Here is a 25,154-nt window from a genome sequence, read left to right on the forward strand (position 1 = left end):
TTCATTGTTCAGCATATATGCAACACTGTAAACACAATATAAGAAAAACAGAAAGCCCAATTGTCATTAAACTCACAGGAATGGTCAGTCTTACTAAAACGCAGGTTAAGTTCGAAAATCAGCATAATCGGGGCATTATTTTAGAAGTTATGCTGTTTTTTCACATTTCCTCAGATTTCCTCAGATTTAATTCTTAGGCATGTTAATAGCCTTATTATTTAAGTAATAAGATACGTAAAAGTGTTTGTTTGACATTTCCTGCATCTTTACAACATTGTTAGTTGATTATGTAAAAATGATGGTAAACTTGTTATCATGTATTGTGTAATCAAGTGTCAAAAACAGAAATAAACTCATATCATTGCAGTTTGTCAGATTCAATCATTCACTTTGTTCAGAATCTCAGAATGGAGGAAATTGGACATTTAACACTGTTGTATTGATACTTTTCTCATCTCATCAATTTTCTTAGTTGGTCATAAAAAAATGGCAGTAAAATGTTTATTTTGTTTTATGTTAAAAAAGTGTTAAAAACGGAAATAAACCCATTTCAGAACAGTGCTGTCTTGTTTACATTTTGGCATTTTCAAGATGTGACTTTGAAGTTCCATGGGCCTGAAGATCTTTGCTAGTCACATTTTCTGAATATCTGTGATACTAATATTTTATGATTAAAAATTAATGGTCATTATGCTGTTAAACATTATGTAATATTGCATCAAAATTTGAAGAAACCCCTATTTTGGGCACTGCTCCCATGATGACCATTTAAGGAAAATCATGTCACTTACTGTTCTCAAACTTACAGGAAAGAAACATGGGACTAAAATACAGTTTCAGTAGGCAATGCAGTCTGTTTGGTAACTTTTTCTACTGAAGCTAAACAGTTTTTTTGTGAAAATTTAATTTTTCACATGTTGGCATTTTCAAGGTGTGACTTTGAAGTTCCATGATCGTGAAGACCTTTGCTTGTCATGTTTTCTGAATGTCCATGTTACTAATATTTTCTTAATAACATTTGATGGTCATTATGCTGTTAAACATTATGTAATGTTGCATCAAAATTTGAAAAAAAAAAACTATTTTGGGCACTGCTCTTATGATGACCATTTAAGGGAAATCATGTCACTTACTGTTCTCAAACTTACAGGAAAGAAACATGGGTCTAACATACAGCTTCAGTAGGCAATGCAGTCTGTTTGGCAAATTTTTCTGGCAATTTAACAGTTTTTTGTGAAAATTTAATTTTTCACTTCTTGGCATTTTCAAGGTGCGACTTAGAACCTCCAAGGGCTTGAAGACCCATGCTAGTCACATTTTCTGAAAATCCATGACACATATATATTATTATTAAAAATTGATGTATTATGCTGTTAAGCATTATGTAATGTTGCATCAAAATAGAAGAAAACACAATTTTTGGTGCTTCTGCCATGATGACCATGATGGGAAAACTGTGTTACTTATGATTGTGAAACTTTCAAAAAAGAAACACAGGACTAAAATGCAGCCCGAGTTGGAAAAGCAGTCTTATTGGCTTCTTTTTCTGGAAGTTATACATTTTAGTGAAATATTCATTATCTTTTTGGCATATTCATTGTGGGACTCGGAGCTCCCATGGACATGAAGCCGGATGGTAATCAAATTTTCTACATGTTCATGCTATTTATAGTCAATAATCAAAAATTGGTGATAATTATTCTATAATTTATTATGTAATGTTACATCAAAATTGACAATAATCTTTTTGCACTGCTACTGCAAACATTATGAAAAGAAAACTGTGTTATGTATTATTATATTTAACTTATGAGTATGATTTTTAGGATTGGCATGCAGTTCAAATTAGAAAGCCAGGTCAATTGGGTTATCATTTATTATTGAATTTTATGCGATTTTGTGTGAAATTTCATTTTTCTCATTCTGGCACTTTCAAAGTATAAACTTGAACTCTGATGGGCCTGAAGCCTTATGCTGTTGTGCAAAATTAAAATTTGATGTTGACTGTGCAGTTAAACATAATGTATTATTGCATCAGAATTGGTAGTCACCTATTTTGTGCATTATTGTTTTGTGCTTTTCTTAAGTTGTGACTTATGGGCCTGAAAGACCTTTGAGAAGGTCAGTCTGTAAATTTCCTTTGGGTATCACTTAGCTAATTTCAGTGTTATAAAGTAATTTGCCTAATTAATCGGCCATTAAATGAGGTTACATAAAGCACACTTGTTGATATTTCCCTGTAAACTCACATAGGTTAAACTCTCTGCTAGATTAATAATAAGGAAGCAGTGATAATTATGCAGGTGAATTTTGTTTAATATTGCAAATAAGTTTTTAATATATATATATATATATATATATATATATATATATATATATATATATATATATATCAAACTCAAAGATTAAAAGTTTGAATAGCAGCTTCATTGGAATTATATTTACCTCTGCCAAGGAGGTTATATTTTCACCCCTGTTTGTCATCAACATAACTCAAAAAGTTATGGACCGCTTTTGCTGAAATTTTCAGGAACTGTCGGAAGTGGGCCAAAGAAAACAATAATCAATAATAATCAAAATTGCTACCTTGGCAGAGGTCTGCACTCTCGGAGCGCTATTCTAGTTTTGTTATGTTTTCCTTAATAATTTTTCTCAAACACTTGCATTTGTGACTTTTAACTATCATCCGCCTGAGGCTCTGACATTTCTGTATTTCCACATAAGCAGTTGTATTGTTTTTTATGTCTTTAAACATTATGTTACTTATGTAATATTATTTTATGCACTGTCATCATTTTTCAAATATTGAGACTTTCATCATGTGAATTTAAACTCAGTGTCCTGAAACTGTAATCTTATTGAAAAGGTAGATTGAGACCATCTTCTAGGTCTTCCGGAAGACAGTCAGGTTATTAAGTTTATATTGCCTGGTATCTATTTTTTCTTCTGTTGGAAGACCATCAAAATGGAGGATGGATCAAAATAGATACTTTGGAATACTGTCAGAAAATATCTCTGGGTCTGCTCATGTTATTGACCATTTTACCTGTTGTGCATGATTAAAATTCAGTGTTGACTGACAGTGCTATTATAAGCATTATTTATTATTGCATCAAAATTGACAAAATGACCTATTTTGCATCTTTATTTTCTGTTTTTTGTCTGTACATTTGACAGCTTTGCTGCCTTGTTTGTTTTTTCGATACAGCTTAGGCGTTGTACTATATCAAAAAGTTCAACATCCAGTATTCAGTGGTGAAAATAAAATGTGAAATACTCCAAAATTAGCAGAGATATGCCCATAGTTACTGTTGAATAGGAAGTCATATACTGGTTATCTATCTGTGACCTTGAAATTGACCTTTGACCTACTTTTCATGATGAACTGCCCTTTGCAAGTTTTCTGATCTTTATATCTCCAAAACTGGCATAGATACGCCCATAGTTACTATTGAACTTGAATAGGAGTCATATACTGGCAATCTAACTGTGACCTTGAAATTGACCTTTGACCTACTTTTTATGGTGAACTGTACTATGCATGTTTTCTGGCCTTTATATCTCCAAAATTGGCAAAGAAATATCCATAGTTAGTATTGAACCTGAATAGGAAGTCATAAACTGACCTTGAAATTGACCTTTGATCTACTTTTTATGTACAGACACAGATGTGTCTGTACATATTGCCATCACCTGCGTCTGTTGTCGCCGATGCCGATGCCGTCGCCGTGCACTTTCCTTGTAAACACGATAAGTGAAAGGCAGTTTTACTTTTTGGCTTTATATTTACAGAGCTGATGAATATTCATAAAACGCAGGTCAAGTTCAAAAATCAGCATGATCGGGCCATTTTTGTAGAAGTTATGCTGTTTTTTCACTTTTCAGCATATATGTAACCTTGTAAACACATTTTAAGGAAAACCGTTAGGCCTGTTGTCATGAAACTCACAGGAGTAATCAATCTTATTAAAACGCAGGTCAAGTTCGAAAATCAGCACGATCGGGCCACTATTTTAGTAGTTATGCGGTTTTTTCATTGTTCAGCATATATGCAACACTGTAAACACAATATAAGAAAAACAGAAAGCCCAATTGTCATTAAAATCACAGGAATGGTTAGTCTTACTAAAACGCAGGTTGAGTTCGAAAATCAGCATAATCGGGGCATTATTTTAGAAGTTATGCTGTTTTTTCACATTTCCTCAGATTTCCTCAGATTTAATTCTTAGGCATGTTAATAGCCTTATTATTTAAGTAGTAAGATACGTAAAAGTGTTTGTTTGACATTTCCTGCATCTTTACAACATTGTTAGTTGATTATGTAAAAATGATGGTAAACTTGTTATCGTGTATTGTGTAATTAAGTGTCAAAAATGGAAATAAACTCATATCATTGCAGTTTGTCAGATTCAATCATTCACTATGTTCAGAATCTCAGAATGGAAGAGATTGGACATTTAACACTGCTCTGTTGATATTTTTCCCATCTCATCAATTTTCTTAGTTGATCATATAAAAAAGGCAGAAAACTGTTAATTTTGTTTTATGTTAAAAATTGTTAAAAATGGAAAAAAAAAAAAACATTTCAGAACAGTGCTGTCTCATATACATTTTGGCATTTTCAAGTTGTGACTTTGAAGTTCCATGGGCCTGAAGACCTTTGCTAGTCACATTTTCTGAATATCCATAATACTAATATTTTATTATTAAAAATTGATGGTCATTATGCTGTTAAACATTATGTAATATTGCATCAAAATTTGAAAAAAACCTATTTTGGGCACTGCTCCCATGATGACCATTTAAGAAAAACCATGTCATTTACTGTTCTCAAACTTACAGGAAAGAAACATGGGACTAAAATACAGCTTCAGTAGGAAATACAGTCTGTTTGGTAATTCTTACTGCCAGTTAAACAGTTATTTTGTGAAAATTTAATTTTTCACATGTTGGCATTTTCAAGGTGTGACTTTGAAGTTCCACGGGCTTGAAGACCCATGCTAGTAACATTTTCTGAAAATCCATGATACGTATATTTTATTATTAAAAATTGACGGTCATTATGCCGTTAACCATTATGTAATATGGCATCAGAATAGAAGAAAACACAATTTTGGGTGCTGATGCCATGATGACCATTATACCATTTCAAAAAAGAAATACAGGACTAAAATGCAGTCTGAGTTGGAAAAGCAGTCTAAGTGACTTCTTTTTCTGGAAGTTATACATTTTCAAAGTGTAAACTTGTCACATATTTTAATTACATTGGTATTACCTGTTGAGGATAATTAAAATTTGATGTTGAATTTGCAGTTTAACATAATGTATTTTTGCATCAGAATTGACAGTAGCCTATTTTGTGCATAGTTATTTCCTGTTTTTTGTCTGTACATTTGACAGCTTTGCTGCCTTGTTGTATCATGAACTGAACTTTGCATATTGTCTTGCCCCTCTTATCTTCAAAACTAAGAGAGATATGCCCAGTGTTGCCCCTAGGTTTTTTTCTTTTGTCAGCATATATGCAACACTGATAACACATTTCAAGGAAAACCAAGGGGGCTATTGTCTAGAAAATCACAGGAGTGATCAATGTTAGGAAAATACAGGTCAATTGGAAAAACCACTTGATTGGACCTTTTTTACAGTTATGTTCTTTGTGCATTTTTGCATGTTTTGAGAACTGTTGTTTATTGCATTTTATGGAGCTTGTCAAGCACAAGACTGATAGTGGTGTCCCTTTTTTTTGGTTTTCCATCCGAATGCTCTTACTCCAGCTGGTGGTACAATATCCAGAGGTGGTATCGCCTCTCTGATTCTCTAGTTTTGGCGAGTATTTCATGTTGTTTATAAGTTTGTTAGATGATTTTTGTTAGACTCAACTGGGTTTCCATACCTAGATCGATCTAACGGGATCGGTCCATCTCCAAGGGATTTTTTGCTAAATTGCTCTCAGCTAAAGTGGCTTAGATGTCTGGCACGCCTACCAAACTGCTAAACGGTAATTAATTACCACCTAGCTGGTTCAGTAGGCATGACAAACATCTAAGCTGCTTTAGTTGATTGCAATTTAGTAAGTATCCCCTTGGAGATAGTTCGATCCAAAGTTAGTATGATAGGCTCAAGGAATGTGGCATAATATGGGTGTTGGGACTCCATATTTCTTAGAAAAATTCCTATTTTTCCTATACTTTTGCAACAAAATTTTTTTCATATTTTTTGAAAAAATTTTTCCTATTTTCTGGAGCTCCGTTATAACTTGAAGCCCTGACATTGCTGTATGGTTAAAATGCTGAACTTCAGTAATAATGACTCAAGTTTGTGAAATACTTGCAATATTTTGTTTTCTAAAACCATGTAGAGTATTGGATGGGAATCCCATTAAGCAAATTGACGATGGTTTTCTGTCACCAGCACCAAAACTGAAAAATCTGTAAGTTTATTACTTTACTTTTTACATTTTGACTTCCTGTAATTGTCTAATGGCTTAATTTGCTTAATTTTGTTACACAGAAATTCTTGAAATTAATATAATATTTTAATAAAAAATAAAATGACATCAGTGTAAAATTGTTTAATTTTTATTGCCCTGCCATATATATTTTTTTATGTCATTGTCATTATTAATTTAAAACTGAGATTGCATGATTATGTTCATCTTCAATTTTTGGTGAAATATGCAATTTCCTGATGAGTAAATGGATAGACTGTTTATATATTGGGATAATTTGGATATCAGTCAAAATTAAGACATTTACACTGTTCAGTGACAGTTTAAAAAATTGAAAAACAGTTTTGGCCAGTTCTATAACATTATACATATGTGACTTTAACCACAAAAACAGTCGTGAACCTAAGTGACATTTATTAAGTGACTGATGTTTTCAGCCATAATGATAAGAATTGTACCTTTTCATTATTATGTTTACAGTTACGTTCAATACCTCAAATTACATATTGTTAACCTGCAATTTTTGGACCTGGAAAAATATTCTGTGACGTCTCTGTAAGTACATGCTTTCATTATTATAAATATATGCTTGGTTTTATTAAAATGCACCTTTTTTCTTGCTAAATGACACATTAAATGTGACACAATACAATTATCATCTTTATTTATAGCTGACTACCTATAGTTGATTCTAGCAAAGGTAGCGTGATTTTCATTTAGTGCATTGATTTGTTTGATATCTTGTCTTGGTTGATTGGTGAGATTTTCTTTATTGACAATATGCACCATGTTTTGTATGGCAGTCAGTGTTTGTATTAAACTGCACAGTCAGTTGTTCTCTTTCACAGATACATTGCAGGCACTGGGAGAATGTGTGATTGTTCTTGGTGGATGATTGTCGGCAAGGTGAGTGGGTATCCTGATGACGTAAAGGAAACTATGGAGATGAGAGGACCGGAAAGGTATACACACATTCGTGGTGTGAATTTGACAAAATGCGACATAGGAGTTTACCATGTAAAATGCTTAAGACGCAGACCCATTACCACAAGCACAACTAGTAAGCTAGTGACAACAACTGTAAAACCAACAACTACTACCAAAAAAACAACAACTACCCAAATACGTACAACAACTAAAAAAGCAACTACCACGACTGAAAAACCAACTACTACCACTACTACTACCAAAAAAACTACAACAACTGCAAAACCAACAACTACAACCAGAAAGACAACTAAACCAACTACCACAACAACTACCCAAAAAACAACAACAACTAAAAAACCAACTACCACAACAGAAAAACCAACTACTACAACAGCAGTTATAGAAGGAGAAACACCAGAACCAGAGACTGAGGAAGAAGCCAAGTTGTACAAGCAGCTGGTACCACCAGCTCTGGAGAATGGGAGAGTCACTTTTGATGGTGACCCTAAATCTTATGCCATACATTCGGTCAAGGGACAGCACAGAATAATGCAGTATGCCTTGAATATCCGCTCCAAAATCAAAAAGATTGAAGATCAGCACAAGAAGAATTTTTATCTACGGCTTTTTTCGACAAGAATGGACCAGTTCCTTGTCCACTACATAGAACAGTCTCGGGAAGCCAGCAAGAAAGAGCTGCATAATAAAGGTAACCACTTGTTCCAAGTCTATTCAGGATAACTTTTTTGATGATTCACAATATTTATTTAAAATTTAGATATTTGCATAACGAGAAATAGCAGTTTTAATAGTTTTCTTTGATGGTTCGATATGTTTTGATTACAAAAGGTCATCAATAGTAAGTAACAGGAATCAAAGTAATCTACTATGTGTGAACACTTTGATAGAAAAGGAAGACCATGCTCGGCTCATTCAAATAAAAAATCTGAAAAAGAAGCTGAAAAGTAAAAAGAAACTCATTGCTAAACTTAACAAGGAAAAGAGAGGACGAGAGAAGAAAATTGAAGGTAAAAAGCAACTTTCCTGTAACATGTTATCTACAAATATAATTGGTTATAAGGACAGTGTGAACACTTCTTTTTTGTATATATAAATCAAATATTAGTTGTTTTTGTAAAGATTAATGAAGTCCATTTGACTTCCATCCCTTTTCAGCTAGTTGGTCTTTTTTGAAGACACTTATATGAAAAAAAATTGTCTAGTTTGTAAACAATAAAAAAAAAAATTAAAGGTTTTACTTGAGGCAGAAACACTCTTGGACATGTGTTCAGTTTCATCATATTTTGTATTTGTAGATTGTGAGGAGGACAAACTTTCTGCTGAAAGAAAGAGAAAAGCTACAGAACGTGCTGTAAGTATGAGACGGTGAATCTGCTTCAAATCCCAGGTGCCACTGCTGTACGCTGTTTGCAGTTGTAAATTCTGAATCAATTCATTAAAGTGGCTTATGAGTCAGTACCATCCTGATTTTTAAAATTATATTTTTTCTTACTTGTTCCTTTTATTTATTATTAATATTTTTGTTTTATTAGTGATTATATTATTTTTTATTAATTTTTTTTAAACAAAAAATAAAATAGATAAATAAAAATAATAATAATAATTATTTATCACTGATGAAAATTTATGTGAGGTGGGACTAATTTTTATCCTTGTCTCAATTACAGAGATTCCACATGCCCCCTGCTGTTATTGTTGACAGTGTTACAAGATTGTTGTCACTGCGTGGAGCTATTCCGGAAGTGTATTTTTCTTTTCTACATTGTTTTTATGGCTAGCTGTAAATATGTAATGAAACTTAAAAGTTTTATTCTTTGTTGCCTTTTCCAGGCCAAGCGAGCTGCAATAAAGGCAGAGAAAAAACTGAGGAACATGATGATGCTGTTCATAATTATTGCTGCTTCCGTTCTCTTCCTGGTGGTCGTTGTGCTAGTGGCTTATAGATGTGTAAGTGGACCGCTTGGACTAAGAGCTGAGGTGGTGTTTTACAGAGGCGGATCCAGAGTTATTTTCTGACAGTATTCCAAATTATCTTTGTTGATCCATCCTCCATTTTTGACCGTCTTCCGACAGAAAAGATTAGATACCTGTCAATGTAAACTTGAAAACCTGACCGTCTTCCGGAAGACCCAGAAGACGGCCTAAATCCGCCCCTATTTTAATACACAGAAGGAATAAATATAATAGTTGATGGATGAGAAAAAGAACAAGTTAGTAAACAACAAGCAACACAGATGAAAGCTGACCAAATTGTTAAGTTGAATTAAATTTGGCAATAAAGGATACTGGAGGAGACAGGATTGTGCTGGAAGTGACTAGAATGGTGTAAGGTAGGAAGCTGTCGTTCATTTTTAGCTGGAAGTACACAGGAGTGGAGCTTTGCATGCAAAGTTTAAGTGGATTTTCTGATGGCATGGTTTGATTATATTTTTTTCTTTTGGCATTTTGAGCAGAGGATACTTTGTAGAAATATGGGGTATATGATATGAAATAGTGTTAGGAAACTTGAAGGTGCAAAATTGTGCTTATTTTCAGTCAGCTTGTTTTCTGATAACTTGCTGCATTGGCGACATCATTAATGAGACTTGCTACTGGAATTTTTTTTCTGAATTTAAACTTGAATTGTTTCCAGAATCAATGAAGTATTTATTGATATTCAATTTGCTATTGAGGAGATGAAGACAACTGCATTCTTCCAAATAGTTTTGCCCTAAGACGTTTTTTAGCAAGTGTTATTGATGTACTAGGTACTGTTGTTGATTAATCTTCAGCAAGCACACCACCTTTTTATTTCCATAACCAAGACAATAGCAAGATAGATAAATAGAATTTATTATATTAATCTTAGTGCATGATTGCTGTTTGTTAAACTTATCTGAAGAAAATTGAAACTTTTATAGCATAAAATGACAGGACCTTTATCAGTATTGCAATAATCCTATTCCCCGTACCCTGCCTGTCCTTGGTAGTGAGCTGTAATGACACAGTTTGAAAAGAGCCGGAATAATAATGCAAGACTCCCTATGTCAGGAAGCCATTGGAAATGAATGCTGTATATGAAAAACCTCTGCTAGCTTTTACACAGGTTTTGATCTTTGGCTCTTTCCAAAATTGTTACAGAGTTATAGCAAGTGTCAGGAAAGGAAGACTAAAGGTTGGCTTATCCAGGGAAAATGCCGTTTACCCTGGGATAGTTAGTTAAATATAAATTTTGGCACCAAAGTCCTTCTTTGTGTCCCTTTCGTACCTGAAAAGATTGGCTAGATCTGGTGTAAATAATCAGAGATAATTTGTGTTACAGAGGTAATTTGTGTTACAAGGCATTTATTCAGTGCTGTTTTTTAAACGGTTTTAGTGACTGATGTGAACCTATATTTCAGACATGTGGCAAAGATGCAGAGAGGGAAGCAGATAAATGGAACTGCTTTAGGTGAGTACAGCTTTATTTTTTTATCAGATTTATTGTACCACCAGCGTAGGCGCTGGCGGTACCCATGGTTTTAGTCCCGACCCGTATGTTCCGCCGGCTCCGCCGGCTCCTGCGGCTCCGCCGCCAAGTCACCGTTACCGCTTCTCTTCCTAGACGGTAAGAGCCCCTGTACCCATCTCTTGGATTTAGGTCACCTATAATCTCAACTCGTTCCACGTAAAATTTGGGCTTTGTCGGTATTGGGGTCTAGGTGTGGCACTCATTGCAATGCACCCTTGTCTAAAAATGGCAAAATTAAATGCTAATTATCTACCCTACGGAAGGAGTTATGGGAAAAATTTCTACAGACAGCTTTCCAAAAGTCATATGTGTAGATTTCAAATATGCCCTTGGATTTGACCTTTGACCTTTATTTCAAGGTCAAACGGGCCAAAATTTTCAAAAAAATGAAATTTTTTACGAAAAAAATTTTTTTTGCCCTGTTATTCAGACACCACATAGACTTTACCAATGATATTATTGGAAAGTGTTACCCTTCGGGTCATCTTTCATCTCCGTGAATTTGGGGTCAATCGGTGCATTTTCACGGGAGTAGCGGCCATAAAGTACCTAAACTGAAAACTGTCTCTAATTTGGGAACCGTTAATGCTAGAGACCCATTCTTTTTTGCATTTTGTAGAGCATGTAAAGCCCAACACTGATGGTGGTCTCCGTTTTTTTGTATTCCATACGGTTTTCAAGTTACGCTGTATAAAAAAGTACATATTGGTGGTGAAAGCAAAATGTGCAGTACGGTAATGGATAATAAATTTTGAACTCTGGAAAAATAATACAAAAGGCTTGGCAAAGCAGACAACTTGTGGTCAAAAATGACATTATTTAATCAAATTTGAACTTCTGGAACTTCAGAGCACCTCTTATTTTAAGAATTTTGACCAAAGTGATGTTTTCTTTATTTTAATTAATTTTTTTCTGTAGGAAATTTATGGCACATTATGGTAACTCCAAAATTATAACAATTAGTCCCTTATATCTCCAAAATTGGCAGAGATAGGTCCATAGTTACTATTGAAGTTGAATAGGAAGTCATATAGTGGCAATCTTACTGTGACCTTGAAATTGACCTTTGACCTACTTTTCACCATGAACTGAACTTTGCAAATTTTGCTTCCCTTTTATCTCCAAAACTGGCAGAGATAGGTCCATAGTTACTATTGAACTTGAATAGGAAGTCATATACTGGCAATCCAAATGTGACCTTGAAATTGACCTTTGACCTACTTTTCACCATGAACTGAACTTTGCAAATTTTGCTTCCCTTTTATCTCCAAAACTGGCAGAGATAAGTCCATAGTTACTATTGAAGTTGAATGGGAAGTCATATACTGGCAATCTAAATGTGACCTTAAAATTGACCTTTGACCTACTTTTCACCATGAACTGAACTTTGCAAATTTTGCTTCCCTTTTATCTCCAAAACTGGCAGAGATAGGTCCATAGTTTCTATTGAACTTGAATGGGAAGTCATATACTGGCAATCTAAATGTGACCTTAAAATTGACCTTTGACCTACTTTTCACCATGAACTGAACTTTGCAAATTTTGCTTCCCTTTTATCTCCAAAACTGGCACAGATTGGTCCATGGTTACTGTTGAACTTGAATAGGAAGTCATATACTGGCAATCTAAATGTGACCTTAAAATTGACCTTTGACCTACTTTTCACCATGAACTGAACTTTGCAAATTTTGCTTCCCTTTTATCCCCAAAACTGGCAGAGATAGGTCCATAGTTACTATTGAACTTGAATAGGAAGTCATATACTGGCAATCTAAATGTGACTGTAAAATTGACCTTTGACCTACTTTTCACCATGAACTGAACTTTGCAAATTTTGCTTCCCTTTTATCTCCAAAACTGGCAGAGATAGGTCCATAGTTACTATTGAACTTGAATGGGAAGTCATATACTGGCAATCTAAATGTGACCTTAAAATTGACCTTTGACCTACTTTTCACCATGAACTGAATTTTGCAAATTTTGCTTCCCTTTTATCTCTAAAACTGGCAGAGATGGGTCCATAGTTACTATTGAACTTGAATAGGAAGTCAAATACTGGCAATCTTACTGTGACCTTGAAATTGACCTTTGACCTACTTTTCACCATGAACTGAATTTTGCAAATTTTGCTTCCCTTTTATCTCTAAAACTGGCAGAGATGGGTCCATAGTTATTATTGAACTTGAATAGGAAGTCATATACTGGCAATCTAAGTGTGACCTTGAAATTGACCTTTGACCTACTTTTCACCATGAACTGAACTTTGCAAATTTTGCTTCCCTTTTATCTCCAAAACTAGCGAGATAGGTCCATAGTTACTATTGAAATTGAATAGGAAGTCATATACTGGCAATCTAAGTGTGACCTTGAAATTGACCTTTGATCTACTTATTATCATGAACTGAACTCTGCTAATTTCTTTCTCTTTTAACTCCAAACCTGGCAGAGATAGGTCCATAGTTACTATTGAACTTGAGTAGGAAGTCATATACTGGCAATTTACTGTGACCTTGAAAATGAGCTTTCACCTACCTTACAATGAACTTAAATTTGATTGTACCATTTTTAGTTTCATATATTTTTTGCATATATTGAAAATTCTTGTTGATTGCATGTTTACAGCTTGTCAAGCACAAGACTGGGGGCTGTGTCCCTTATTTTGTGTATGTGGGGTCTATACGAATGCGCTTGCTCCAGCTGGTGGTACAATATTCGGAGGCGGTATCGCCTCTCTGATCCTCTAGTTTAAGATGCATTTAAAGCAATTTAACATGTCAAGTCAAATACCAAAGAGTATAGTTTTATATTTCCAGAAAAAAATTATATTTGAAAAGATATTTCCTGCTTTCTTTGCATGCTATATATAAAAGCCTAGGTTGTTTTTTATGGTGTAATTATTCAAGTTGTATTAATTTTAAATATCACAATGGGCTGACATGATGTTGCTTCGATGTTAAGTCATGGCATGTGAAATTAGTATGACAATATTATATCTGTTACTTACACTCATTAGAGAAACCAATGTAAATTTTAATGATTGAAAGTTTTATCTTTAAAATTAATTTTCTTGTCCTGCAGAATTTGTTGCAGAGGGGGGGCAGGTGATGTAGAGGACAACACTAAATTTGAAAAGATGAAAAAACACAAGAAGAAAGAAAAGGTATTTTTTATATAATCATTACATTTTATATAGCTTGTTTGTTTATATATATATATATCACGAGGGGCATACATCTAAGCTAAGTCAAGAAAAGTCTGAAGAAAGGCATAAGTAGTTCATTGAATCACTGTTTGTTTCATGCCAGAATACTCTGGACATGTGAATAAACTAGAAAAAAAATACAAATCACAATGTGTGCTGTTAAATATGAATTAGTTATAAATACTGTCTTTAAAGGCTCTTATTTAATGCTTATGTGGTTTAAAAAGGGAGATGAAGATGAAGAATTGCTGATAAAATGTCTTTAAAGGCTCTTCTGTATGTGAGTATTTGATAACAACTGTTATAGTTATTTGACTAAATAAGTTTGTTTTTTTTTTGATAAATGGTTGTTTTGGTTTGAAAAGGGAGAGGGAGATGAAGAATTGCTGATAAAATCAGAGTCTGCAGAGAACCTGGAAGAAACTTCACCCTCACAAAAATCCTTGCAAAAATCTGTAAGTACTTGAAAAAAAAACAACAAAAAACAACTAAACTGTTAATAAGTGTTTCTATTAAAACTGAAATAAAGAAACAATGCTGTATAATTGTTGATTTTTTAAACAAAATTCAGAACATTACTTAACTATCATTTGAGATGATATACACCTGTGGCTTTCAAAGGTTTTTAATTAAATGGTTTGTGCCCGATTCAATTGCATGCATGCAAAAAAAGAAAAAAAAAGAAGGTTCTTAGCAAAAACTGGAATTTTCACTGGCTACATGTAAAATTTACCAATAATCTTAAAAGCTGCTCCCCTTGACTTTTTCTGTCCATTGGGCATTTTTCTTCTTGACATATTTGCCTATTAATAAATATATAATTGTGACCATATATTTGTTAAAAGCTTTGAAAGCAATCTGAAAGAGTCCACTTTACATTGTTTGCTGTCCATTTTTAGCAGTGCAAGCTATTAAAGAATTATTGTGAAACAGGCCATCATGTCAATGGGCAGTTGTGGGACAGACATCTCACACAATTTCTTTTTAAAAACTTTTACAGGGTGAGGCAATCTACATGACCCCAGAACCATTCAGGAAGACCAGCAGTGTGGCTTCTCATGGCTCACAGGGAAGTAGAAAGGTGAGGTCACAGATGCAGTCTGTGACTTTGAGCACAGGTCCCAGTTTTTTTTTAAGAAAAAATAATAATTAAATAAACCAGTCATGTTGACTAGGATATCCATGAGACTCGGTGTTGTAACACTGTTCCTGATAGGGTAAGATGTGTACATGTGTCCAATGTAATTAAGTTCTTAGCCAGAGAACCTGACAAGTTTTTTTTTTTTTTTTTTTTTTTTTGTGAAACAGGGGCCAGGTCTTGGCAAGTATACTAGACTGTAGATTTGGCACCAGATCTAAAAAACGAGAAATTGAGATTTTCAAAGTTATTTAGATTTATGTATTATTGTATTATTATTATTATTACCAATTTGCAACCCGAGGGTTGGATAATTACAATCATTGCATCTTAGTTGGATAAAACCATTAGTAAGTAAGAATAAAGGAATATTAAGAGACATATGTAAGCAAATTTAAAACAAAATATCAAAAATGCAAGGTTAAAAAAAGAAATAAAAGTCTATCAGTTAATTCTGAAACTTGTATATAGCACTTGTTAAAAAGTCACTCATTGATCGTTTGGTTTTAATTTTGGGTCTTTTGAATGTTTCCTGTTCCCTTAATGAATATTTGACATTTTGTTTTGGTTGTAAAAGATAATGCAGTCTATGATCCGGTTCATTTGATATTTATTGCATGCACTGAGCCGTCTTTCACTCTGTAGTTCAAGTTTACTATGTTCACAAGCAGCATCATATTCAAGATCAGGATAAATTATCTTAAGAGCTCTTTCTTGAGACTTTTCTACTAAGGCAGTCAATTCATTCGTTAACCCAAAGTGCCAGACAGGGGCAGCATATTCCAAAACCCTATGACTGTGTGGTAATAAGTTACAAGGTCATCAGTTGTAAGGCCTGCATGCTTAAGGTGCTGTAAGAAATAAATCCTTTTGCATGCTTTTTTAGTGATTTTGTCTAGTGATTTAATTTAAAACCATTAATTTTTCTCGAGAAAAAATTTATTAATTTTTTTTATCATTATTTACATTGGCACAGGGAAGCAGGGCATCCGTTAGCTCAGTGAGATCAGTTGGTGGTGGTAGTGGTCGGGGATCCAGGCAGAGCATCCCTGGCTCTCAGCAGGGCTCACAAGAATACCTTTCAGAATCCACGAAAAGAAAGAACAGGCAACATGTAAGGTTTGGGTTAATAGCGTTCACTGCTTCAAGAAATATTTTTGCACGTCTGCATTGGCTTTGATGTAATAGGTCTAGAAGTAAACTGTAAATTAAAGTACTAAGACTGAAAAAGTCAGATAAAATATAGCACACTTAGGTCAGTTGGCAAGGGTTTTATCTGCACTGTTGAGAATTCCATCCCTACTATTATAAACATTAAGACTTTCTTCATAATCGGTGGTTGATCAATGTGGTATTTACATCAGATATTTGGTTCTTTGGAAAATCATGGGTTAATTGTTCCATGCATGCACAATTGATGGACATTGTATATAAAGATCTGTAGTTTATCAGTCTAAAACAAAATACTAGCAGTAATATATCAACATTGTCAAAAATAAAGATGAAAACATAAAAATGAAAAGGTTTCTAGTTTTGGCTATGGGCAGGTCAAAGTATAACAACATTTGATATTTGATGACCAATTAAAAAAGATTAGATGACCCATGGTGTTGTATTAGAGATTAATGGACCATCACCTAGTTATCACACGCCTCAGCTTGTCCTACCACAAACAACAGAAGTTTTCTCATAAAGAAGTAGAATTTTAAGTAATCTGTGAATCTCAACATGCAGATGGACAGCCCAGGAACATAACCTCTCGTTTCTGCTAATATGGGGAGCTTCACTTTAGACAAGATGCAACCTGATAATGTATTACTGTTTAGTAACACAGGTCTGTATTATTATTACTTCAGATGATATGTGGCTGTGGTGACACATGTGAAAAGTGTGCTCCAGTTTATGAAGAGATGTCGAGAAGTTTGAAGAAGGCCAAAGGAGATGTGAGTAACATTGAACTGATTTGAGCTGTTTATTAGTAATAGCTAAAAGAAAATCACAGGGATCCGTAAAATATTGTACTTGTATTTTTTTCTGCTGTTCGTGGGTGTCGTCAAATCTACTTGAATGTGTCATTGTTGTAATTTACAGTTTGGTTGGTTTTAGTCACAGAAATTTTTATGTACAGACACAGATGTGTCTGTACATATTGCCATCACCTGCGTCTGTTGTCGCCGATGCCGATGCCGTCGCCGTGCACTTTCCTTGTAAACACCATAAGTGGAAGACAGTTTTACTTTTTGGCTTTATATTTACAGAGCTGACTAATATTCATAAAACGCAGGTCAAGTTCGAAAATCAGCATGATCGGGCCATTATTGTAGAATTTATGCTGTTTTTTCACTTTTTATTTAGCATATATGCAACACTGTTAACACATTTCAAGGAAAACCGGTAGGCCTGTTGTCATGAAACTCACAGGAGTAATCAATCTTACAAAGACTCAGATCAAGTTCGAAAATCGGCATGATCGGGCCACTATTTTAGTAGTTATGCTGTTTTTTTCACTTTTTAGCATATATGCAACACTGTTAACACATTTCAAGGAAAACCGATGGGCCTGTTGTCATGAAACTCACAGGAGTAATCATTCTTACTAAAACACAGGTCAAGTTCGAAAATCAGCATAATCGGGCCATTATTTTATAAGTTATGCTGTTTTTTCACATTTCCTCAGATTCAATTCTTAGGCATGTTAACAGTCTCATTATTTAACTAATAAGATTCGCAAAAGTGTTTGTTTGACATTTCCTGCATCTTTACAACATTGTTAGTTGATTATGTAAAAATGATGGTAAACTTGGTATCATGTATTGTATAATAGAGTTTCAAAAATGGAAATAAACTCATATCATTGCAGTTTGTCAGATTTAATCATTCACTATGTTCAGAAACTCCTAATGGAGGAAATTGGACATTAAACACTGTTCTATTGATATTTTTCCCATCTCATCAATTTTCTTAGTTGATCATATAAAAATGGCAGTAAATTGTTAATTTTGTTATATGTAAAAAAATTGTTAAAAATGGAAAAAAACACATTTCAGGACAGTGCTGTCTTGTCTACATTTTGGCATTTTCAAGGTGTGACTTTGAAGTTCCATGGGCCTGAAGACCTTTGCTAGGCACATTTTCTGAATATCCATGATATTGATATTTTATTATTAAAAATTGATGGTTATTATCCTGTTAAACATTATGTAATATTGCATCAAAATTTGAAGAAACCCCTATTTTGGACACTGCCCTCATGATGACCATTTAAGGAAAACCATGTCACTTACTGTTCTCAAACTTACAGGAAGAAACATGGGACTTAAATAAAGCTTCAGTGGGCAATGTAGTCTATTTGGTAAATTTTTCTGGCAGTTAATCAGTCTTTTGTGAAAATTTAATTTTTCACATATTGGCATTTTCAAGGTGTGACTTAGAACCTCCACGGGCTCTAAGACCCATGCTAGTCACATTTTCTGAAAATCCATGATACGGATCTTTTATTATTAAAAACTGATGGTTATATGCTGTCAAGCATTATGTAATATTGCATTAAAATAGAAGAAAACACAATTTTGGGTGCTGCTGCCATGATGACCATTATGGGAAAACCACGTTACTTATGATTGTCAAACTTTCAAAAAAGAAACAAAGGACTAAAATGCAGCCTGAGTTGGAAAAGCAGTCTAATTGGCTTCTTTTTAGTGAAATATTTATTTTTATCATGTTGGCATATTCATTGTGGGACTCGAAGCTCCCATGGACATGAAGCCAAATGGTAATCAAATTTTCTACATGTCCATGCTATTTATAGTCAATAATCAAAAATTGGTGATAATTATTCTGTAATTTATTATGTAATGTTACATCAAAATTGACAAAAATCTTTTTGCACTGCTACTACAAACATTATGAAAAGAAAACTGTGTTACTTATTATTATTTTCAACTTACAAGTATGATTTGTAGGATTGGCATGCAGTTCAAATAAGAAAGCCAGCTCAAATGGGTTATCATTTATTATTGAATTTAAGCAGTTTTATGTGAAATTTTCATTTTTCTCATTCTGGCATTTTCAAAGTGTGAACTAGTACTCCCATGGGCCTGAAGCCTTACGCTTGTTACACATTTCACTTACATTGGTATTACCTGTTGAGCATAATTAAAATTTGATGTTGAATTTGCAGTTAGGCATAATGTACTTTTGCATCAGAATTGACAGTGGCCTATTTTGTGCATTGTTATTGTCTGCTTTTTGTCTGTACATTTGACAGCTTTGCTGCCTTGTTAAACAACAATTTTAAAAAATATTAAATAAGTTTTTAGAAGAATGTAACATCATTAGGCTCTTTTCTTTTCTTTTATACAACTTTTGTAGCAACATCTTACAATGTTTATCTTGAAAAGAAATTTTTGAATATTTTCATGTAATATATAAAATGTTATTAACTGTGTACAAACATTCTTCTTCCAGCGTCTCAGAGCCTCCATGCTGAAACGGCAGCCCAAGTCTGAGGACGGTTCCCGCAGCAGCGTGAGAAGCGCCAAGGAAGAGGTGACCGAGGAAGTGACAGAGATTGTGGAGGAAGAAGTGGAGGAAGTGGAGGATGCTGCTTCTGGTGACTCTAGTGAGGCAGCCAAGTCTGACACGGAGTAAAAGTACCCTCTCTAAAAGTCTATGATAAGGACAGATGTGGACATCTCACACCTTCCATTTTTCCACTGATGATAGTACAAACCTTGCCCAGCAAATCATTTACCCAGGATAATAACACTAAAGCCTGATACAGAGAAGTTTATTTATTAATGACTCAGTACTGTACAGTATGAGATGACCATGGTTTTCCTGGGCGGACAGAAGTGGTGCTTATTGTCCAACTTGAGTGAGCAGCCAACCCTGATACTAAGGGAACTCTTTCTGGTTTAATACAATCTCAAATCCTACAGAAAACTTTTAACTGTTTTACTTCACTAAAAAAATCCCATTTAGGACTACATTTACTTATAGAAGACAGATACTGTTCAGTTTACTATGTATGTTATAGTAAACAGAATGTATTTTAATGAATTGGAGTTTCTTGCTCCCCATTTTTTTTTTTTACCTTACTAGGTAGCATAATATTTGTATTATTTGTGATAGTAAATTCAACCTTGTTTATAGTGTAAATATTTTACTTGTTCATAACCAAACCTTAATATTAGAATCTGTTTTGTGAATCTATTTTTTAAGCTCAGCATAAAAAAGAAAAAAAAAAAAAAGAATTTTGCACTTGACCAAGGACTTATTCAGCTAAAAATAAGTCTTGACATTATTTGTTAAGCATTTGGTTTAAATTCAATTTAAATGTATTATGTACATTTGAGCCCAAGTTTGTGAGGAGTCTTATCAAGTTGAATTAACATTCGAGTAAACAACAAGTTCTCAGATATACTTGGCATAGCTCTAGTTAAGCTTCTTGAAATATCACGAAGGCAAAATCCCAGGACAAAATTATAAAAGGAGCTCAAACTTTTGTGAAAATAAAAAGTTGTTTAGGGTTGTTCATGTGAATGTTTTGAATACTGCAGCAAAGGATGCTATCCTCTTTTTTTCTTTCATAATATTTCCCTTCACATAGACAAATATAGTACTATTACATTAATTTGTTAGAGTTGAGAGCTATTTCATACCATGCTTTCCCCAAATTTTAGACTATTGGTGATTACTGACCATGTTGACCATTTACTGACCTTTTATTGATCATAGACTGCACACTGCTTGGGAACAGTAGTGTTTAAAGAAACCACAAGGATTGATTGCTGCTTAGCCTGACCAAATGTCGTCTTGTAGTATCAGATAATATAACTTTTAATTTACTCCAAAAAATACCACAGGGTTGTTTCACTATTTGCCTTTATTTTTCATTTCATCACAAACTGGAGGGACGAGTTAGAGGGTCATGTTTACAACCAGAAATTTAAAGATGCAGTTAAAAAAAAAAAAAATCCTTTTTCTGCTGCCCAAGTGATTAATTTTAGTTCAACTTGGTTTTTTGGCATGTGGATTTGTTGTGGAAGTTACTGATAGTAGCAATTTGTACATGTGACAGGGAATATACGTTAGCTGTACTACTGCTTGTTATGTATGTTTTGACACAAGTGTATAAAATGATAAATGTTACAACATCATACATGATTTATTACGTACCAAGAGGAACAGAAGATTCTAGAAATTTTGATATAAAATGAGCCCTGGGCTCCGCATCTCGAAAGGTTCGCTATGTTGCGCACGTGCGCAAGTGTCTCGATTCCATAACCGATTCTATTTCGAGATACGGGGCCATGGAATCGAGACGCTTGCGCACGTGCGCAACATAGCGAACCTTTCGAGATACGGAGCCCTGGCCCCCGTTTCACAAAGAATCTTTAATCCGTAGACGTCTTACTCGAGCTGGGTGGCCTAGCTAGGTCGACTTAGCTGAAGTCGACTTGGAGTGTTTCACAAAGAATCTAACGTCTTAGCTTGGCGTGCTTACCGTAGTCGACGCGCACGAGAAACTCTTCAAGAAAAGGAGGTGTAAAATTGCAAAAGTTTCACAAGACATGACGTTTCATGGCCTCTTTCGGCCGAGAACGATTGTTTATCAACAATAAAAGTCAGCCAAAACACAAACAAAGTTTGTTTTTGAACTTTATTGATAAGTTTAACTTCAGTACAACTTCAAAGTAACAGTTAAACATTAGCTTGTCGTGGAACACTACTGAGGGACGTCTAGCGGTCAAAAACATAAACAAACACGCGATCGGCTGGGTAAAGTGGAATTTTATTTTTTATTTTAATATTCCATAAATGTCAGTGCTATTCAAGGATATTATAACACAATATCTTGAAGGAGGTATGTTCTTTCCAAATTTTTGTTGTTTATGCTCTCATTTACCGAGTTTTAGTTGAGCTTGCCGACTTAAGTCTCCTCCCGAGGAGGCTTGACATCGTCGACTTACAGCTAAGAAAAAAACGACGTAAGCGACCTTTTAGATTCTTTGTGAAACGGGACTTAGTGACGTAACGACTTAATTACGTTGGTAACCAAGCCCTAAGTCAGGGAAACCGACTTAAGTTTTTTTGTGAAACGGGGGCCTGAAGTCTATTTCAGGCAACTGACTGGCAAGACTATTTTTCCAGGAACATTATTCTTGACATCTGTGAAACTGGGACATTTGAAGTCCATTTCCCAAACATATTTCACAATGACCCAATCAATCCAAGCCTTTGTCATTTATCGTGTATATCCCTTCCACTATCTCACAGAGTTTGACAGTTATTTGAATTTCTTTATTAATAAATCTCACAAGTTTTCTATCACATCCTCTGTGGTCGCAAATTTCTTCTTGTCTGCAATGTCCTCATTTCTATGAGTCCCATCACAGTAAGGTCTATTGTCACTTTGTTTACACTGGCACAGCCAATAGTCCTTGGTCTCTTCCACCTCAAACCTAATGGGGCGGAATTTCATGTGTGACTTGGTGAATGATGATCCATCCAACTTTTTGTGGCTGCCATCACACATTGGCTTAAAAAAAAAGGTTGAAACACACTGTCAGCATCTGATCATTTACAGTGTAATTTAAAGCAGTTTTTAATCATAAGAAACTCATTTGTTCCCAATAAAACGGGTATAATAATAACTTACAATGGACCAGAATTTTGATGAGCAAATATGTTATTTTTACAAATCAAAGGAACTCCACACAGCTCTGTTGGGTGTATTTTCTCTCAATAAATACCTTATTCTCCTTCCTTAAAAGAACAATTTAAATATATCACCCTCCCCCTCCCCCAACTTTAAAATCTAGGGGCAACCTAAACTTCAAATGACATTTAGTCTAGGGATTTGTTGAAACTGGTTCCTAGGTTTCAATAATGTGGTAATAAGGTAATATGGATGCAGCATGGTTACCCGGTAAGGATTTTTTTTTTTTGGTCACAATCTAACCTTTTTTGCCATATTCACAAATATGCTTTGATGGCCAAAGGTGGGTACAGTATGAGCAAGAATTAGTTCTCGACAACCAACCACTGGTGACACAAACAATAACTAGTAAATGTCAGTGCAGACTGAGAAATATGTCAGACTGACATCCAAAACCTGTCTATGGCTCTGTTCTCACAACTTTTAGATCGATCTATCACCGCGGGGAGTCTCACTAGATTACCGTCAGATAATCCCCCTTAAGTGTCTGTCCCCGCCTACTACAAGCTTTAAGGGGTAATTAACTTTCGTGTCCGCCCGGCTGACAGCTATTAAGCGTGAACCCCCAGGGAGTTAGGTCGATCCAATGTAGGTCGATCTAATCTATGAGAATGGGGTGTATGAGTATCACAAATACTCGTAGTGTGTGGCTAAAAAAATGTCTGCTAACAAGAGTAAAAAACAGCATCTCTGCCCCCACCTGCGTATGACTGAGACCACATGTACACCACGCATATTTCTTCCCTGCCTCTAGGGTCACCTTGATAGGCCTGTTGTCTGCTATACTACCCTTGGGGAATCCTTGCCAGTCACCTGAACATAAAAACACAACTCCAATATACCATGTAAGCATACTGTAAGTCTGTGATTAAGCTGGTCAATTGATGAAAAAATGTTATAAATCTGGTAGGGGCTGTAACAAACGCAGAGAAGAACTCGATAAATGAATTATGGATAATATGACAGTTGTATACATAACTGCAACTTTGTGGCTTTTTTGGAAGACACCAATCTCCTCTAGACTGGGCCAATGAAATAATGCATTAGAAATACTGTTCCCCAGTCCCACAGTTTCTTTACATTGATATTCTAATTAGAACTTTTAAAACTAGATAATCTAGAAAAGCAATCAGAAAGTGGAGAACTTTACTAAGGCAGCTGAACTGTCATGATTATTAATTAATGCACCAAAATCTAATTGTTTCTAAGTTGGTCCATATGAAAGTATTTTGATATTTAAATGAAAACATGTCTAAAATACTTTCAATCAGAATGCTTGATAAAAGCCAACAGAACCCAAAACATAACCTCCTTTAATTTGCAGGGTTTAATCAATATCATAAGTTTCTGATACATAAGAATCACCTGGATATTTTGGCTTTTCCATCAACTGTGGCCCTCTACGATTGTGGAAGTCAGATTTAAATGGTTTCACAGGTTTAATCAAGATCTTTTTGTAAGGCCCCCTATGAACCTTAGGAATAGGTTTACGATAATCTATACCTGGGTTTGGGCCATGCAATGTCTTGGATGCAGAACGAATTGCTCCAATTCTCTGAAATATAATGAAATAACCATATGTGTAATTACAATGTCATTAGGAGTATATCCTTTCGTTCTCTCTAAATAGAGGGAAGGGACACATCCCATTTCTTCATGATGAAAGGGCAGGGCTCCCCACATACATGTAAATGTCAGCGGAGTGCAACCGACAGAACACAAAATGTAAATAAACCACCAAAATGCAATGATACATGGAAACACACCGAGTTACCAACATACAAGGCTGACCTAGAGCATTGTAATTTATGAAAACTAAAGTAAGACTAGATTATGTCAGCTTTTTGCGACGCAGTAAGTACCAAACATGCAACTTTTTGGAAGCTTAAGGCAGAAAACTGAGGCAATGTTGACGAGTGCATAATGAAGACCGCAAGAGATGGCCTTGTCTGCCGAACAGGATGTTGGATTTCAACATTGAATTATCTGTATTTTTTGCATCGGAAACAAAACAAAATATAAAACACCCATTCTCACCGCGAACTGCTGTAGAGATCCGACATTTAAAAGGCCAAGTGTGTGCCTCGACAGCATCGCCATTTTTGATCACGTGATTTCGCCCCGCAGTGATGAATTTATGTTGGAAATAAATTGTTTTAAAGTTTGATCATAATGGCATATTTTTGTTTCTGGGTTCATTTC

General features: G+C 34.7%; 2 protein-coding genes across 5 annotated transcripts in view; one reads left to right on the forward strand and one right to left on the reverse strand.

Annotated features, from left to right (window-relative positions):
• Positions 1-20,762, forward strand: part of LOC106151046 (uncharacterized) — a 38,776-nt gene extending 18,014 nt beyond the window's left edge. The window contains exons 8-20 of one of the 2 annotated variants that reach the window (XM_013524123.2): positions 6,359-6,430; positions 6,929-7,003; positions 7,297-8,087; positions 8,287-8,406; positions 8,695-8,750; positions 9,230-9,346; positions 10,780-10,829; positions 13,968-14,049; positions 14,457-14,546; positions 15,092-15,172; positions 16,206-16,343; positions 17,086-17,172; positions 19,697-20,762. In XM_013524123.2, the coding sequence (XP_013379577.2) occupies positions 6,359-6,430; positions 6,929-7,003; positions 7,297-8,087; positions 8,287-8,406; positions 8,695-8,750; positions 9,230-9,346; positions 10,780-10,829; positions 13,968-14,049; positions 14,457-14,546; positions 15,092-15,172; positions 16,206-16,343; positions 17,086-17,172; positions 19,697-19,879 (1,942 nt within the window). In that variant the 3' untranslated portion in view covers positions 19,880-20,762. The remainder of the gene's footprint in view (positions 1-6,358; positions 6,431-6,928; positions 7,004-7,296; positions 8,088-8,286; positions 8,407-8,694; positions 8,751-9,229; positions 9,347-10,779; positions 10,830-13,967; positions 14,050-14,456; positions 14,547-15,091; positions 15,173-16,205; positions 16,344-17,085; positions 17,173-19,696) is intronic. The other variant, XM_087012525.1, reaches the window with a different exon arrangement.
• A 336-nt stretch (positions 20,763-21,098) lies between these two features.
• Positions 21,099-25,100, reverse strand: LOC106151048 (uncharacterized). 3 transcript variants are annotated; one of them, XR_015334435.1, is made up of 5 exons: positions 24,990-25,100; positions 24,318-24,507; positions 23,653-23,765; positions 22,340-22,772; positions 21,099-21,602 (listed from the first exon to the last, which is right to left on the reverse strand). XR_015334435.1 is itself a non-coding variant. In XM_013524125.2 (4 exons), the coding sequence occupies exons 1-4, from the start codon at positions 25,050-25,052 to the stop codon at positions 22,548-22,550; spliced, it is 591 nt and encodes a 196-aa protein (XP_013379579.2). In that variant the 5' UTR covers positions 25,053-25,100; the 3' UTR covers positions 22,012-22,547. The 3 variants fall into 3 exon arrangements, 1 of the variants encoding a protein (XP_013379579.2); XR_015334436.1 differs by having other exon boundaries at positions 24,456-24,507; positions 24,990-25,099; XM_013524125.2 differs by lacking the exon at positions 21,099-21,602 and having other exon boundaries at positions 22,012-22,772.
• Between the last annotated feature and the right edge of the window lie 54 nt (positions 25,101-25,154).

This window comes from Lingula anatina, chromosome 5, assembly GCF_051362555.1.
Source record: "Lingula anatina isolate TDL-2025a chromosome 5, LinAna3.0, whole genome shotgun sequence".
Lineage (NCBI taxonomy): Eukaryota > Metazoa > Brachiopoda > Lingulata > Lingulida > Lingulidae > Lingula > Lingula anatina.

Excerpts from the sequence above, each read along its gene's own strand:
- LOC106151048 (XM_013524125.2), bottom strand. The coding sequence starts at position 25,052 with ATGGCGATGCTGTCGAGGCACACACTTGGCCTTTTAAATGTCGGATCT. Across the intron at positions 24,508-24,989 it reads GATCTCTACAGCAGTTCGCG|AGAATTGGAGCAATTCGTTC; the intron begins GTGAGAATGGGT and ends ATTATATTTCAG. Across the intron at positions 23,766-24,317 it reads GGAAAAGCCAAAATATCCAG|GTGACTGGCAAGGATTCCCC; the intron begins GTGATTCTTATG and ends TTTTATGTTCAG.